General features: G+C 38.7%; 3 protein-coding genes and 1 long non-coding RNA gene across 5 annotated transcripts; 1 reads left to right on the forward strand and 3 right to left on the reverse strand.

The window, feature by feature from the left end:
- Positions 1-300: 300 nt before the first annotated feature.
- Positions 301-3,141, reverse strand: LOC117631297 (E3 ubiquitin-protein ligase AIRP2). The gene is made up of 5 exons (XM_034364371.1): positions 2,778-3,141; positions 1,931-2,081; positions 1,774-1,840; positions 1,373-1,607; positions 301-740 (listed from the first exon to the last, which is right to left on the reverse strand). The coding sequence occupies exons 1-5, from the start codon at positions 2,903-2,905 to the stop codon at positions 533-535; spliced, it is 789 nt and encodes a 262-aa protein (XP_034220262.1). The 5' UTR covers positions 2,906-3,141; the 3' UTR covers positions 301-532.
- Positions 3,142-5,643: 2,502 nt separating this feature from the next.
- On the forward strand, positions 5,644-6,081 carry LOC117631152. Its single transcript, XR_004586294.1, has 2 exons — positions 5,644-5,772; positions 5,848-6,081. It is a non-coding gene; the product is annotated as an uncharacterized LOC117631152 (long non-coding RNA).
- A 369-nt stretch (positions 6,082-6,450) lies between these two features.
- On the reverse strand, positions 6,451-10,136 carry LOC117631150 (protein root UVB sensitive 5). The gene is made up of 15 exons (XM_034364133.1): positions 9,767-10,136; positions 9,601-9,660; positions 9,327-9,481; positions 9,007-9,107; positions 8,871-8,929; positions 8,562-8,608; positions 8,404-8,482; positions 8,244-8,316; positions 7,949-8,038; positions 7,757-7,816; positions 7,527-7,640; positions 7,287-7,347; positions 7,092-7,210; positions 6,853-6,945; positions 6,451-6,765 (listed from the first exon to the last, which is right to left on the reverse strand). Exons 1-15 carry the CDS (start codon positions 9,934-9,936, stop codon positions 6,535-6,537), a joined length of 1,512 nt encoding a protein of 503 aa, XP_034220024.1. The 5' UTR covers positions 9,937-10,136; the 3' UTR covers positions 6,451-6,534.
- Positions 10,137-10,359: 223 nt separating this feature from the next.
- Positions 10,360-14,461, reverse strand: LOC117631151 (probable envelope ADP,ATP carrier protein, chloroplastic). 2 transcript variants are annotated; one of them, XM_034364134.1, is made up of 10 exons: positions 13,954-14,458; positions 13,288-13,344; positions 12,884-12,946; positions 12,716-12,772; positions 12,549-12,632; positions 12,246-12,314; positions 12,051-12,163; positions 11,791-11,960; positions 11,137-11,215; positions 10,360-10,892 (listed from the first exon to the last, which is right to left on the reverse strand). In XM_034364134.1, exons 1-10 carry the CDS (start codon positions 14,305-14,307, stop codon positions 10,778-10,780), a joined length of 1,161 nt encoding a protein of 386 aa, XP_034220025.1. In that variant the 5' UTR covers positions 14,308-14,458; the 3' UTR covers positions 10,360-10,777. The 2 variants fall into 2 exon arrangements, with proteins under 2 accessions (XP_034220025.1, XP_034220026.1); XM_034364135.1 differs by lacking the exon at positions 11,137-11,215 and having other exon boundaries at positions 13,954-14,461.
- Between the last annotated feature and the right edge of the window lie 2,260 nt (positions 14,462-16,721).

The raw sequence follows: 16,721 nt of genomic DNA on the forward strand, positions 1-16,721 counted from the left end.
ATGATCTGCAATTCAATGCCCTTTATTACTGAACTAGACTCCGTTGACAAAGTCAATATTTAAGTTACTCTAAACTACTTGAATTTACAGGAGGCGGCTTTTAGACCTCTCTAAGCAATTAAGGAAGAGATTTCATGTTCATAAGCTCAGGTTGCAAGTGGTGATTTTTTGAACAGAAACACAAATTTTTTTACTGCTGCGCAAGTGCTTCGTTATTTTGCCAAACTTGGAAGAGAATTCGGTTAAAAAGCTTAGGGAACATCCATAGAAAATAACAATTTTCATGCCTACTTACAAAGATGAAGAATCTGTAAACTAACACAAATAAATTGTTAGAATGTAATTAATTAATTACAAATGAGAAAAGTGTCAAAGCAATGAACACTATATACATTTTCCAATATCAACTGGAAAGAAGGAAAGAATTGTAATGGGAATTACATACAATCAATCACCCACAGATAGAATTTCCAGCCCGAGTAAATTGCCCTTACTGCTAATAAGAACATAAACATGTGCATATAAACCCCCCTCATCGATGAGGCTCATAGGAAACAAATGCAGGATTTGGAACAATGAGAGGCAGCTTATCAATGTACATAAAAAGTCTCTTTAAGTTCTGCCTAGAGATTGCAGACAGGTCAACAATCTCATTGTTGCTGGTGTAGATCCAAAGGTCACATGAGTTGACTCTTTTGAGGCTGTCCCGGCAGAAGGGGCACGACTGCGACCGCGTACGCCTAGATAAAATCCAAAAGGGCAATCTTCTTAGCTGTGCAGGATTTACATGCATGATGTGGCCAAGCAAACAGATATCTTAAATCCAGGTTATATATGCCAGCGACTATATGACCGTGGTGCTATGTTATCACTTATGAGAATGCAACAGATACAGAAGCATATATTCATTCTTAAGAGTGTTTGTTTCTAACTGTAATTTACTCCTGCAATACAGAAGCATCTAGCCAAGAAAGATTTACCAGGTGAACAGCTCATAAGGATCATGAATGCTGATGGAAGTACCTAGTATAATGATTGCTGATGGAAGTATATCCATCTCAATAATCGTATTTCAGCATTCAGGGCCATATATGTGTCTATGTGCAAGTGAAAAAATTACTTAAATCATGGACCACTTGTGTACAGAAGTTGAACCCAAATGGGAAAGTTCTGGACTGATTTGGATTTGTTCTTATCTGATAAGTAACCTTGATGTTCTTCAATTGTGCATTAGGAAAAAAGAATGATGGCTTATGAAGAAGCAAATATACTAGATTCGGTAAGAAACTGAACAAATTAAGATTTAAAAAATAATAATAATAATAAATAAAAAAAAGAGGGGCGGGGGAAGGAGAAAGTAATAGCTGCTTACCAGTCCCGGTAGCACTTCATACACATAGAATGACTGCAATTGGGCAATACGACCTTGCTGTTCATCTCCATGCAAATACCACATTCTTCTTCTCGCTCGGAATCAATTTCAGAGAGCTTTCCTTTGTCCATCTGATCTTTTCTCTTGTACTTAGTGGAAAAAATTTCTTTCTGTTTTCTATCTTCTACATCAGTCAATCCTCTTTGAAGTTGCAACAATGAAGGAAATATCACACCTGCTTTGAAATAATCAAAAATGGGATTACTAAAAAGTAAAGAGTTCCATATCTTTTTCTTTCCCTAAATAGATAATAACCGAAACTGGATCAAGTACACTAAATTACAAACACTTCTTTTCATGAATGTTATAGAAGAATCCAAATTTCCTTCAATTTTACTTACTGTAGAACTCCTTTAGACTAGCCTTTCTTTCATGAATAGACATAGTGGTCTTCCCATCCTCGTACGCCTGTGACCAAAAAAAACGACACCATCACACCCACGACAAGAAGCAACACTTTCTTAAGTTTTCATAGGAATTGAACAAACTGCAATTCACCTTGTATATAAGAATTCTAAGCAATCCCAGGGCTCCAGCAAGGTGACAATCGGTCCACTGAATAAGAAACAGAATGAATTGAGCAGCTGGACTGTAGGATAACCTCATTTGGAGGCAGCCACCATCATATTCCCCTCGATAATTAGAAGCCCTGTATCACAAGATATACCTCATAAGTCAAAAACCCTGTTATATCTACACACAGGAGAAATATTAAATTGCAATGGATAAAACCTTCAAGATGCAACTCTCCTCTCCCTTTCAGAAAAGTCCAAAGCAAATGATCCATGAAAACGGAATTTAGGAATCTAACATATTAAAATATGCAATGGGCCAACAAAAGTTCCCAGATTGGCTGGGATGATAATTAATCAGGATATTATCCTACATCAAAATTAACTGCAGATTCTGAAGTTCAACCAAAACAAATTACCCAACTTGACAAACACAAAGGGGAAAAGGCTTAGCCAGTGGCAAACACTAAATATTTGCAGCCGACAATTACCACACACAAATTCGAGAGAAAACTCAAAGAAGAAGCTCAAATTCCTACAAGGGTAAGGGTTCAAATACTCTATTCTACAATAGAAACCTTTCAGCACCCATTGGGCCAATGAGAAACCATCAAAAAAGAACAGTTTGATTATGATAAACCGAGCTTTGGAAACCCAAATTCTATACATATACTCTGAAGTTATAAATCAAAGTAATTGTGAAATTCTGGGTTGGAGCAGAATCTCTTATATTTACCAGGAAACTCTATGAACCAAATCAGATAATTGACACACATAAACAAAGAGATATAATATCAGAAGTGGATGAGGATACAGAAGAAACAGAGTCATACAGAGTATTGGCAAACTGAATATCAGCTTCAAGTGCCTTAAGAGAATCCTTGAAAGACTTTCGCATTGTTTCTAGGCTCCTTCCGCTTTTTTTCATAAAAAAAACTCTCCCATCAAAGACCCTAAACATCCATCACTCCATCACCTCAACCCCCAACGCTAAATTCATCCATGACCCAACCAGCACTCTGCCCCGTCTCTCTCTAAAAAAAAAACTGAAGACAAATCGGATAACAATTATGAACTGGGTTTTGGGCAGTAACTTCTTAGCGTTAGCTTGAGAGAATCTAGCACTGCGAGAAGGTTTTAGAGAGAGAGAAGGGTTGGGCTGACTTGGTTTTCGCTTAGAGCACACGTAACAGTCTAAAATCTCTCTCACAGTTCTTTATAAATTTTATTTATTTTTGGTCGAAAGTTCTTTTTAAATTAATCCGACGGAGAAGAGGAAAAGTGAAAGATTAATTATTTATTAAATGACCAATTTACCCTTCTTCCCTCGCCTCGGGATTTCTGTGGACAGACATGACCACTTCCCGATCATCACCCGCAACTCGTCTTAAGCTGACCGACACACCAGTTAAGAGGATACGGCGTCGTTTTGCCGATGGGTCAGAGGAGCTGCGTGCATCTCTAGGTGAGGACCATATGAGAGCTAAATCCGACCGAAGGTGACGGCAGCGGTTCTGGTGACACGTGGATTGCATGCATGACGATCTGGCTCAACCGTTTGGTTGTGGGTCCCTCCGACTTGGTGGTTGTTTTATTTCTAGCGCGACGTGTCGTGATTGGTAAAGGATGGACCCCACCTCATCCCACGCCGCATACTTTAGCTTTATTAGTGTCGTGATTGGTAAAATGACCAGTCTCCTTGTATACTAATTAAGGGATTTAAGAAAAGAAATTTGGTATAAAATAAAGCTATAAATATAAATAATATTTTTATTTGGTAAATTTCATGGTGGTGCCTGCCTATTATCGTCAAATTTAATAATCCATCCATAATCCTGTGTTTCTATTGCTTGAGAATTAATTAGAGTCCACCAACTTGGCTTAATAAATTTACTTAGTACAAAACAAATAAATTAATCACAAAAGTAAGGCATTTTTGTCCTCGTGCAGATGCTGCGGGGTGCGGAGTTGCCAAGGTCGAATTTTCCACTGATTGGTTAATATCTAATTTGTTATTAAAAATATAAATAAAATAAATAATTGGCAAATGGTATGACATACTTTATTTATAAATTATAGACACAATTCCTTATAGAAAGATAAGTGCATGTCCAATTACACTTTCGAGCCAACTGGATTGGTTGGGAAATAATGCTCTCTAATTGGTCGTGGTTATCAACTTATCAGTGAGTAAGAAACTTGTATAAAATGATTAGACCAAACGTTTGAATATGGCAATAAGATATCAAGTTGCATTCTTAGTTGTACATATTCCTGCTAAGTTGATTTTTAGCCCAACATACCAATCAAAATCAAATTATACTATTATCAGTCGCGGAACTATTAAGCATACTATTATCTGTCGCGAAATTATTAAGTGTAAGAAGGTGTATTTACATTTTCCTTCATCGAACATATTACACCTCTGTTCAACCTGAGAGATGCACTCTAGATGTTCGACGAAAAACCTAAACAAAGTCAGTTTGCTGTTACGGTGCGGCAGCGCGCTTGTATTTTTTTTTCTTTTCAAATCTTGGCAAAAATTGCATCTTCGTTAAACAATTCATGAGTCCGACGGTGATTATTATTGTAGTAAATAGTTTTACTATAACAGTAACATCCCAATATATTGTCGATACCGCAATATTGTTTATTTTTTCGATAGCAAATAATCAAGTATGACTAGCAGAATAAATTTGATAATACCTCATTACCTCTCAAAGGGCTACCGATTAGAATTTCCACAACCAAGTATGAGTAGCAGCTTAGATTAACTATCGAATTGAATTGACTGCCCAAACAAATGTAAAGGCAACACTGAACTTAATGATTGGTTGGATTGATGATAATGACAAGCTGCCAACCTATTTGCAAGAGATTAACATTAAAAGAGAGTCGTAGAGTGAGAAGCTACCCTTTGCTTGTGGGATCATCGAATTAACTTTGCTGCAACCAAGGGAAAGTTCCTTTTTAAATTGAACATCAAACCACAAATTTCAATTAAATAAGTTGTATACGAAGCAAGTGGTGCATGGACTATGGATGTGTCATCATTCATGAACCCTAGCTATTACCAATAACATTGGGATCTATTAATTACGAGGACCAACACTTTTTTTTTTTTTTTGGTTAATAACATGGTAATTAATTACCATAAAGCAATAATGATTTCTTGCTGTTAGAAAATTAATCCAGAGCTAGATTGTGTTGTGGGAAACAAGGCAGCAACTTTTGAATTAATTGAAGTGAAACCTTGGCGTGCAAGACGCTTATGGCCAAGATTAAGATCAATTGGAGCTCCTAAAATACCTTGTATATGTTTGATTTTGTTCGCCGCCTCATTTCTTGTAGCTCAAACTAATTTAAATATTAGGTTTCTATCCTATCCATGATTAAAAGCTTTCTTGTATTGGGTTTTGATTTTGCAAAAACGTATACACTAATGATATGAAACTCTATGTTGTTCCCCTTTGCAAATTTAAATATAAAATAAAATCATAGATAAAAAGAAATTTAAAAAATAAAAAATAATCGCTGCTTCTTGTTGCCCACACTATAGCTTTGGAATTTTCGTGCTCAACAAACAACAGTAGACCGGACTGTACTCCCAAGTACGCTTGGGGAGAAAGCAAACAAGCCACTATTTATATCACAACCCATCCCCATCCTTTTCCACACACTCATACACTATACCCATCACTCTCTCTCTCTCTCTCTCTCTCTCCCCTTTACAATGAGCAGCGTCATCAGCTGGTGCGGCAAGGGACGGATGGTTTTGACAATTTTTCGGGACACTGCTTTGACTTTAGCTTCTGCCTTGTATGTGAAGTAAGTATTCCTCTCTCTCTCTCTCTCTCTCTCTCTCTCTCTCTCTCTCACTTTGTTCTCTCATCTCATGCACAGGGAGACAATAATGGAAAAGTTTGGCAACAATGGAGGTTCTGGCTCGTCTGATAGCAAGCGGGTTTTTGGAAAACGAACAGAGGCTAGCAGTAGTTAGATGGCTAAAGAGTTGGTATATGCACTAAAGTGCAAATTATTATCAGTAGTGCAGACTTTAACTTGAATCAGATGTAATTTCTTTGCTTTTTAGATTCCCAGCCAAGTTGAGCAGTAAACAGTTTTTTTTATTTTTTATTTTTTTCCGTAGCAATACAAGGAAGAAAAGCCATTGACATGAAAGCAATCAATCACTGGCTATTGGCTGCTATGTTAGGCTTATGAAAATGAGCAATTTTATATTTTCCCCAAAGCTTTAAAGAAGACAAAACTTACTAATCTATGATTCTATATACCCACAACTTTCGCTGCATCGGAAACTCAAACTAGAAATCTAGACTCAACCCTCCTCCTCCACCATGCAATGCCAATTGTGGCGGCCGACGGATTCCAGTCAAAATATCAACTTGACGGCTCAGCTTCTTTCTCTAGGTAAAATTTGCCTCATGGAAGAACCAGACCCCCCAAATGAATTCATATGTCATCTTGGTGTTTGGTTCTGTCATCTGTAAACCAGCATGGCTGCACTTCGCAGATCAACATTTTATTCATACTAACAACAAATAAATTACAAAACCCATATTTGAAAACTCAAATTGGGCTCAATTCATCAAGGGAGATTTCCCTGGGGACTTTCAAATTAATTTGACTTGTATCCCATCCACTTCCATTTAACTGCTGGATGAAGTCTTCAAACCTATCTTCCATCTCCAGCAGGCTTTTTGTAAGCTGGTCAAATGCATTACCTAACCTATTCCAGTTCTCATATAGCCAATAAGCCTGCCAAACACTGCGTAAAACTGAGATACTCGTAGCTCCAACCTGCATCATTATTGTTATCATCAAGGTTGATTAAACCTTGAGGACAATAATCTTCTATAAATCCTTACCAGCAATTTAAATGCACACCTTGAATGAAACAAAGACCTCAAAGTCGCTTCTTTGTTGGTTCACTACAAGAATATATTTCTCCTTTGTGTATAACTCCAGAAGTGCCTTCAACTGTTATTAAAAGATAAAAGAAAAGGAAAACAATGAAGGACTCTCTAACAAACTACTGACAAACCCGCATGCCCAGATTTGATGTTTATAAGGATATACTTTAGATGCTTTCACTCCTTTGTACAACGAAAGAAAGGATGGATTACCATGGGAGCAGTTCTCTCTCCAAAAAGCATCTCCTCCAAGGGAACACCAAATGTAATTCGTGGTGTCATGAATCTTGGCCACAATAATATGTTTTCTTCCCTATTGCAATCAACAGAACCTAAATTAAACAAACAGAAAGAATGGTCATTGTTTATGATGATAGAACAGCTTTATAAGCAAGGGAGCAGCCTTACCAGGTACAATAGAGTGTAATACATGAGATTTTACCAGAATACGAGCACGCTTGAGATTTAACTGCAAGGAAAGGAAAACAGAAAGAACAGATCATAAATGAACTAAACCTTAAATCACATTTTCTGCTTTATCCTGATTGCTTTTCCCCTCATGATCCAGTCTCAGAGTGTGTGTGTGTGTGTGTGTGTGTGTGTGTGTGTGTGAGAGAGAGAGAGAGAGAGAGAGAGAGAGAGACTTACAGAGTTAAACTGGAGAACTGAAAGTGATTGATAGCGTAACCAAAGGTGCAGAAGCCGCATGACCATCCATGTTGTTGCCAATACTGGGTATGCTCTTACAAGGCCTGGTGTATCCTGCATTCACGATTCTAAATCATTTAAATACATCAAACGAAGAAGTTAGCCACTGGGAAGTCACAGTACTCTTTAGAGAATAAAGTAAGACCATCTTAAGAAACAAAATAACATACTAGGAACAGTATGCCCAAACCCAGGCCAAGCAGTTGAGCAGCCACTTCCCAAACTTCCTCCTGAAACATTTGACCAATTAATTATGAGAAAAGCATTCTCTTATATGTGATACATAAAGGGGATAAAACACAAAATATGTTATCAACTAAATTTTGTTAAGTTTGATTGCAGAAGTTACTCTTAAACATGACCTTTGCTGCTATCTCCCCCAGATTTCCCTCAACTGCAAAATGATTTTGAATCACACGGTTTGAAGGATCTTTTAGCCCTCTCGCAACAGCCTGTTTAGATGCCCACATCACATCATGTAAATAACGAAATGGAATACTCAATCAACAGCTACATCAGCTATGGTGCAGATATGCAAGAAAATCGCTAGAAGGAACAATTCAGAAACCAAACTTATTTTTCATAAAAGAAGCTAATGCTGCAGTTGTGGTCATATAATCAATCAGCTGTAGCCTACATAGCACAGCAGTGCAATACCTTCGCAAGATTTCCAAGAGATGCCAATGGCAGGAAATAGGCAGGATACAATGGTGTAGTAAGGTCGAAAATGCTGCATGAAAACATTAAATTTTTATGATCCAATAATTTTTTTTGAATTCACTTGTGCAATATCCAACAGAGAGTTTGTTAGATGAACCTTCCAGCACTGCCAATAAAGTCAGCATATAAGCGCCACTGCTTTGGATCATCATCAAAAACATTGCCAAATCGCCCACCTGAGAAAGAGACATAGTCACTGTTGAAATTCATCACATAACCTTGTATTCCATTTAGCTCTCTTTATGATTGGCGTACCGATAAATAAGCGTCCAACAGCTCCAATTCCATCTTTCGAAACCCATCTGCAGAAACAATCTCATAACCTACAGTTCAGTCCAACAAAAGGAATTGATATACAAATGTTGCTCTACAGATAAAAATATTGTCTTACAAAACAAGTCCACAATAAAAAAAAAATTATGTCCCTTGGTTACGAGTCTCAGCATAAGGTGGGGAATGAATTAGGCCGAGGTCTTAGATTCAAATTCTAGCAGTTGAAAACATAAATGGAACTTGCACATATGATTCCACATAAAAAAACATATAGAAAATAAATATATCCACCTGATGGCAGCTGCTGAAGCAGCAGCAGTACTGCCTGAGAAAGAGCCAACACCGACAGCCTGCAAATAGTGCATGATTAAAAGGTAAAAATGCATGCAAAAAGGCAAATGATGGCCCGAGTCCTTGACTAACTAACCTTTAGAAGACTTGATGTGACTAAGGTATGGCATATCCATGCAGTTACATTGGTAGGGAACTGTAACAACATGTACAACAAATAATCATCAGAAACTGATCCTGCAAGAAAAGTGAAAATAATAAAAGGTTAGAAATCTCGTACTGGCACTGCTAATCATATTTTGGTCTCTGGACTCTTAGCAACTACTACATATGAACTTTAATGATTCTGACTATCTTCACTTTGAATCCACTATTCAAAAGTCTAACACATGTTATTTATGTATGTATGAATGAAAAAAAACCAGTGGAGAGGGGAACACTGATTATATTAGTCACCTGGGAAACCTGCAGGAAAGATAAAATCTTTGACAATATCCGGAAGCCATGATAATGTTGAGTTGGAGAAATGTGAGCTCTCAGAATTATTAGATACTAAACTACGCTCCTCCTCGATAAAAGTTTGCACTTTCAAATCATCATCTACCACATACCTGCTTGTGGAACCACAAATCAAGAGAAACAGCTCACAACTTAGACATTTGGGGTTTAGAATTTTGAAGTAAAGTTGCAATCCTTTAGTTGCATGAGAGCAATGTTATTGAGAAAGGACCTCTTAGCAGTGCCATTTCCATATCTCTCCACTAAGATCACGTGAGGTCGGCCTCGATTTCTGTTACAAATTAAGCAAATTCAGAATCGAACTTTTTTTTTTCTTTTCCGGCAAGGTTTTTCTCTGGATCCAAACAGAGAGGTAAAGAAGGAGAAGCTGTTGTTACCTGCCATGATCAGCTTGGTTTTCATCTTCATCTCCCTTTTGAAGGTTGGATTCAGAGGAGGAGGAGGAGGAGCACGCGATTCGGAAGTGGCAATGTCTGAAATTCAGAGGCTTTCTAGAAGACTCGAAAGCACAAGTAGGAAGCGAGAGTTGTACAGCGCCCCAGGGCATTGCGTGAAGACGTTAAAGGGGGTTTAGGGTTTTAGGCTTACAGAAGTTAAGAGCCAGTCTTCTTCTTCTTCAGGTTCTTTTCACACTCCACTGCCGCAAAACGGATTTAACGGCCAACGGTCGTCTATCTTCATTTCCTTCTTCTGTTGGTCGATCCTCTACCACCCAAATGTACGGACATTGCAACTAATGGGAAAATGGAGTTTGTTCGTACTTACCCGCCTTCCAAAACGACGTCGTCTTGAGCCCTTTCAAACAGAAATGAAACAAAGCCCTCGCCTCCCAATTAGGCCCAACGGAGTTTTTTGCTTTCTTAATTGATGCCAGCCCAACCCATCAACCAGTCCGTAGAATTTAATTTTACTGACGCAAAAAATAAAAATAATAAAAAACCAATGCTTGCATGACCACATTTTACTGCAGTTTATAAATCAGAACTGCTGCCATTACCCAATATGATTGCGTTACAATATTTTTTTTTTTAAAAAAAAAAGGCCTGGTTCTATGAATGACTAACAAATTCCAAGTGTTTCTACATATACAGGTCGCTTTGACAAAAACATAATCTCGAACCGACTGCATAGCGTGGCAGAACATGAATTCCTAAAAAAATAGGCAACCTACCTAAGCTAGTAATTGTCCTACAACATCACATCCTACCAAAAAGGACAAGGATTCACTCGGCAGCTCAGTCCTCACTCATATGAAGGCAATTTGGCCAATGCAAGTCCTACAAATAACGGCCATCGTCAGTGAACACAATGTCAATAAGAAAATTTGGTGAAGGTCTGTCTAGTACTGGTGTAGTCTGCTGGACTGGTGGCACTAAATGCTACATTGTTTAACCAACGACCTTTTGCTGTTGTTTATTGCGATTTTCCTCCACAATTCTTTGAAACTCTTTCTGACTGGTTGCAATTAGACGTTTGACCATGTCGTAAGTAGTAAGCCTAATGCTGCATTTGAAAAAGGGAGATTTCGTAAGGTAACTGAGTTTCAGAGGTTTAAAATGTCCCTGGAAACTTTAACCACTCATAAAATAAATGCCCCTATAAAATTTCCAAGCATGGAACACCAACCAAAATTGAGGTTAGAAAAGACATCATTCAGCATGCAGCTAAGAGCCTAAGAGACTAGATAATATAAATTTTAACATGATATAATAGAAGAAAACAAAGGCAGGGAGGGTGTGCATGGAACCTGCTGTTCGGTAAAGTTTTCAAAGCATTAGGCAAAAATCCCCTATACAATCCTATAAGTCCATCACGGGCCACAATACCTGCACAAGCAACATCAACTTAAATAAATGACTTTGACTATTAACCCAAAAGTGCAACTTCATTACAAACACAAATAAAAGCTATGAACAAAATAATGAGAAACTTTCTGGTGATTGAGGTAAACCTATTCTCAAGAAAATTAAACCATATCATGCACACACCAGAAGCTGGTAGACATATGCTTCAGTAGGTACTAGGTAGCAACATTTGAATCCTACTTAATACTAAGCCACCAACATTCTCAGAATCAATACTCCAATCCATGTCCTTGGCATAAATACAAAGTTTTTATCTTTAACCACCATTGTAAAGCATAACTGAGGAAGAGATTTTTTCTTTAAAGTGCATTTTTCCCATATCACATTTAACCAAATCAAGAATGTGGGAGAGTTGAGCTTCTGGTCCCCAAGTACGTTTCCCAATTATTCATATAGTGAGAATAGTTTAAGACATCTACAATTGTTATACTTAACTCACGTTCTAATTCTATATGACTCCTCTACATTAAGACTTAATGTCTGGTCACTTTTATGTCAATTCCTGATGGTAAAAGTAATTAACAACACGGTTTTACCTGGAATGGCATCCAAAACCGTCTTGTAAGGTGTGCCCTTCATTTGCATCTGTCTTCTCACGGTATCCAAAGGATAGCATGTGAGTGTGGCTAGGGAAGCTGACACCAAGCCTGTTACCAGAGATGCTTCAGTTTTCTTTTGAAATTCCTCCGGTAAAGACTTCTTCACCCTGTCATCCAAACACCAATATGAGTAAAATAGGATACATTATTTGTATTCTCCTCTAGTGTAACATGGAAAGAGGTGGGAGTGGACTCACAAGTCAAAAATGCAAAAGTTCACAGCAATATATGGAGCTATTCCAATAAGAGAAGGTCCAAGACCATAGTAGAAGGATGCAACTCCTTCCTCTCTTAGCATGTTTAAGGCAATCTGGAAAAAAAAACATTAAAAAATTAATCTTCACGAAGATAGGGGCATTCTATCATAAATAACATGATCAGGTAGGTCATACCTCAGACATAGTTCGGTACCCTGGTTCAACTGCTAAGCGTAACCTCAGGACATCCAACGGGTATGTTACCTACATGGAGGAAAATAGTATATCTTTGAATAGTTCCACATAACAGGTAGAATGAAAATAAGTTAGATGAACAATAAGGGGGCAAAAATATAAAAAACTATCCACGAAGTAGACTTCATAAGTAAAATATGAGGGTTCACGTGTTCCTAGGAACACTACCCAGACAAACCATTTTAAGCTAAAGAGGAAAACACTCATGAACCAAAAATGTCACAACACAAATGCATTACTCACAAAAGTGGATGTCATGCCAGCACAAGCACCTGCTGCAAGTCTTCCAACAAGAGAGAGCTCACCATCTTTCCCCCTAAAGAGTTTCTTCAAATTCAAGAAAAAGAGCTTTAGTTCTGGATGCATGGAATGCTGCAGAAAAATTTTCTTCAAAAGGGTTTCAATATTACCTTATAAGCTTCATACGCAAAAAGCTGGACAGCACTATAAGGGATAATCCTTATGACCTAAACAATTAAAAGAATTTTCAAAATTAATGCAACACAAGAAACGCCCTACTTTATAGCAGGGGCAAGTAATATTTTGTAACACAATAGGAAACTTCATCAGCAGAAAACCTGAGGAAGGTTGCCTTTCCAGTACCCCTTAATCCCTTCTTCCTTCCCTATCATTGTTATGGCCTGCAGGCATCATCATTAAACATGAAGAGGTGGTCATATAGCATGATGTCAAATGCTTCTAAAAGAAAATTGAACATAATATTTTTTTTAACCATAAATTATGCATCTCTGTGAAAAGATCGTAAATCTCCATAAGTTATCATATATGTAAGCCATAAAACCATTATTGGAAAAACTAACGAGCAGTGATAAAGCTGAATAGATTTATTTTTTAATCAAATTTTGTCAACAGTTCAAGTCTACAACCTCTGTTTCACAGCCCATATGATTGTAAGACAAATGCATATAATTTATGATGTCAAAAACTGGGCAAAGCAGAGGATGGGTGAATCATTACATACCTCGAGAAAACTGATAACTTTCTTAGCGCTTTGTTGCCCAACTCGAATCCCATGAGTCTGCAAATATATCAACGTTTCTTTAGACTACTGAATAGTTACAACTTACAATTGAGCTACTATTTAATTTAGTGGGAAAACAATAATGCAGAACACTATTTGCCAGACAACAAGTATGAATATGTCTTGACAAGGAGCTCAAAAATATACCATAGAAGGACTGGAAAAGCACAGTGTAATAAACCCAGTAAGCCTAATAACAAAAACTGGATTTTTTTTTTTTTCCCTCCAGAATCAGAAACAATTGCCTTTCTTGTAGCAAAAGAAAACGCCCAGAAATAATTTTTAAAATTTCCGGAGTGATGCTGGTCACAAAATAGAGAGCTACCTAAAATTCTCATTCCTATGTTATTTTCTCAACCAGTATAATGAAAAGCCAAGATTTATCAACGGAAATAAAAACGCTGAATTTCGTAATATCAATGCCTTATCGGGTTCCTGAAAGTAAATTTTGAACATTCACTTTGTGTTTTCATAGTAATTAACCAAAATAAAGGGAAGCACAATGTTCTACAGATACGTCGCCGTATGCAACCATTTCGAGCTATAAAATTGCGAGAAATGTGACAAAATTCAAAGGTATAGAGTATAGAGGGAATCAATGAGCACCTGCATAAGAATCTTGATGCGGTCGAGCGGAGCCGTGACGGTCTTGGCGGCGGCTCCAGCGACGGCTCCGGCGGCGAAGAGCGCGGCGTCTTTGGGAACGCAAGCGAGTATGGCCAGCGGATGCTTCACCAGCTGAGCCCAGGTAGGCGCGAATTCATTTCTCCGCTCTACCCTCTCTATCACCGAAACGCAGGCAAAATTACAACGAATGCCACTCCCACCACCACCAGTGAAGCTGAGCTGCGTGGTCTTCCATAACGGCTCAAGCTCCGCGGCCTCAGTGAGGGCGCAGTGAGAGGCGTTTAGGCTTGGGATGCTCCGCCAGGAGATAATGGGCTTGGATTCCGCAGTCATGGATTGGGGGAATTTTGAACGTTGAGAGCGGAGGTGAAGAGATAAGGCAGCGAGGGAAGTAGCTGTGTTGTTGCAGAGAGAGAGATAGAGAGCAGAGGACACGGGAAGGCACTTTGTTCAGGCAGGCGGGTACATCTTATTTGCTAATTTAGTACGAAGTGCGTGTGATTCCACCATCCATATTTCTCACAGGGGAGTGCTAGCAACTTCTCTCCTACTTTCTCTTTTGGATCTTTTTTTTTTTTTACTTAATATGTATCATTCTCCGTACACTTAAAACTAGGGGTGGGCACTCAAACCGGCAAACCGGAAATCCAAGCCGAACCACACCGAACCAAATCGGAAAAAAACCGAGTTGACCAAAAAGTCAAAAACCGGTCAAAAACCGAACCGGACCGGTTTGGACCGGATTCGGATCCGGTTCCATGTCTTCAAAAACCGAACCGGGCCGAACCGAACCGGTGAAACTAAAAAAATATATAATTTCAATATATATTTATATTTAATGCTATATTTTTAATTTCACTAAAAAAAACCTAATATTTATCCAAGTTCAATGTCAAAATATCTCTCTTTTCTCACTTTAATATTTATTTTTATATGAAATTGAATAATTTGTTAATTTTCAAGTAAAAAAATAATATTTCAGTTGAGAATTGTATTACAAAACAATTTAAAAAATAATTTTTATAATCCGGTTCAAAACCGAACCGGAACCGGAACCGGACCGAAACCGGTTCAAACCGAACCGGACAGTTTTTGAATTTTTTTAATTAAAACCGAACCAAACCAAACCGCATGAATAGTACCGGATCGGTTCTAATTTGAGGCAAAAACCGGTCCAAACCGAACCGTGCCCACCCCTACTTAAAACAATGTCATTAATATATTATACAAGTTAACTTTTTCTTTCCAAGTTTACCCTTATTAAATGCATTCAATTTATCCCAAAAAAAATCACAACTTTCTTACCATCTTATTAATTTTTTTCTAACGTTAATTTTTTTATAAAGAAAATATTTGCTTTTAAGAGGAAATGTTTGGGGTTTTTTTTTAAATTTTAACACAAGGAAAAAAAAGTCCTTTGTGTGTTTTTTTTTAAAAATCCCCTTTTTTGAAAAAAAAATGACATTTAAAATAAAAATTTGACGTTTAAAATAATAAAAAGAATATGGGAAGAAAGTTGTGAAATTGTTTTAGATAAATTGAATACATTTTGTTTATACCGTATATTAACGACCAATGACCACCTGACGCGTGGACGAAGTCAACGTTTAACACTGCAGGCCCTTCGGCAATAAGCCTACCGAATCCTAAACATCTTGATACTTTTGACCTGGGACACGTGTCGTGCTCTCGACCAGCTTCTACAGTCCCACATCGAAAATTCCAACATAAGCACGCCTCCCAAGGCCTATATAAGGAGACCCCTATTCCCAAAAGAAGGGGACAGAAAAAACCAACGGTACGCTACCGCTTGATCTGTAATCTGATATTTACTAAATCCGTACTTACTTAAGCATCGGAGAGCCTTCGGCCGGTACCGCACCGGTACCCCAAGGTCTTACCGAACGTTCCCCTTTTTGCAGGAACTTGATCTTCCGAAGACTAACTACCTTCCGAAGACGCAATATCACTAAGTTGGGCGAACCACGTGTCGAACCACTTTTTCGCATCAACAGTTTGGCGCCGTCTGTGGGAAACAAAAAACAATTAAAACCCACTATCCCCTAAACACATGGGGACCACTTCAATACCCACTTTCCTACCGGAGGATGGGGCACCGTTCGGAAGGCAAGCTGGGGCTAGCCCAGCGCTACCCCCATGCACTCCCTACGGAAACGCCCCATCAACCCAAACAGCCGCCGAGGCCGAGCTAGTAGCCCAAATCGCATCCCTGCGAAAGGACATGGCTAGGCTTCAGGAGCACAACCACCACCTTTCGTCCAAAGTGGACGAAACCCAACGGCAGCTGCACCAGCAGCAACCGCAGAACGTCCAGACGACTCACTCTTCCGAAAGCTTGGGAACCCCTCATAGGAGGAGGCACCGAAGGGCAGCAAGGGCAACGCCCGCGCCCTCCAAACAACTGGTGGTGCCGACACCTAGGGACCAACCACACATACCGAAGAAGGTCTACTCTGATTGCCGACACAGGCTTAACGATCGGGAGGCGGAGAGACAGAAGTCCCTTATCAGGATTAGCGCTCGACTATGGGAATCCCGGATGAACGCCGGGGGAAGTAAGTCACCCATTCGGAAGGTCCAAGGATTGAACTCCACGGAGTCTGCATCCGAATATATCCCTTCCGATGCGCAAACGTCCACATACCGTTCGGTATCAACTCAATACTTGGGGGACAACTCCGTAAGCCCGCGAAGGCGCTTAGAAGACTATGATGCCGAAGGAATCC

This window comes from Prunus dulcis, chromosome 6 (assembly GCF_902201215.1).
Source record: "Prunus dulcis chromosome 6, ALMONDv2, whole genome shotgun sequence".
NCBI lineage: Eukaryota > Viridiplantae > Streptophyta > Magnoliopsida > Rosales > Rosaceae > Prunus > Prunus dulcis.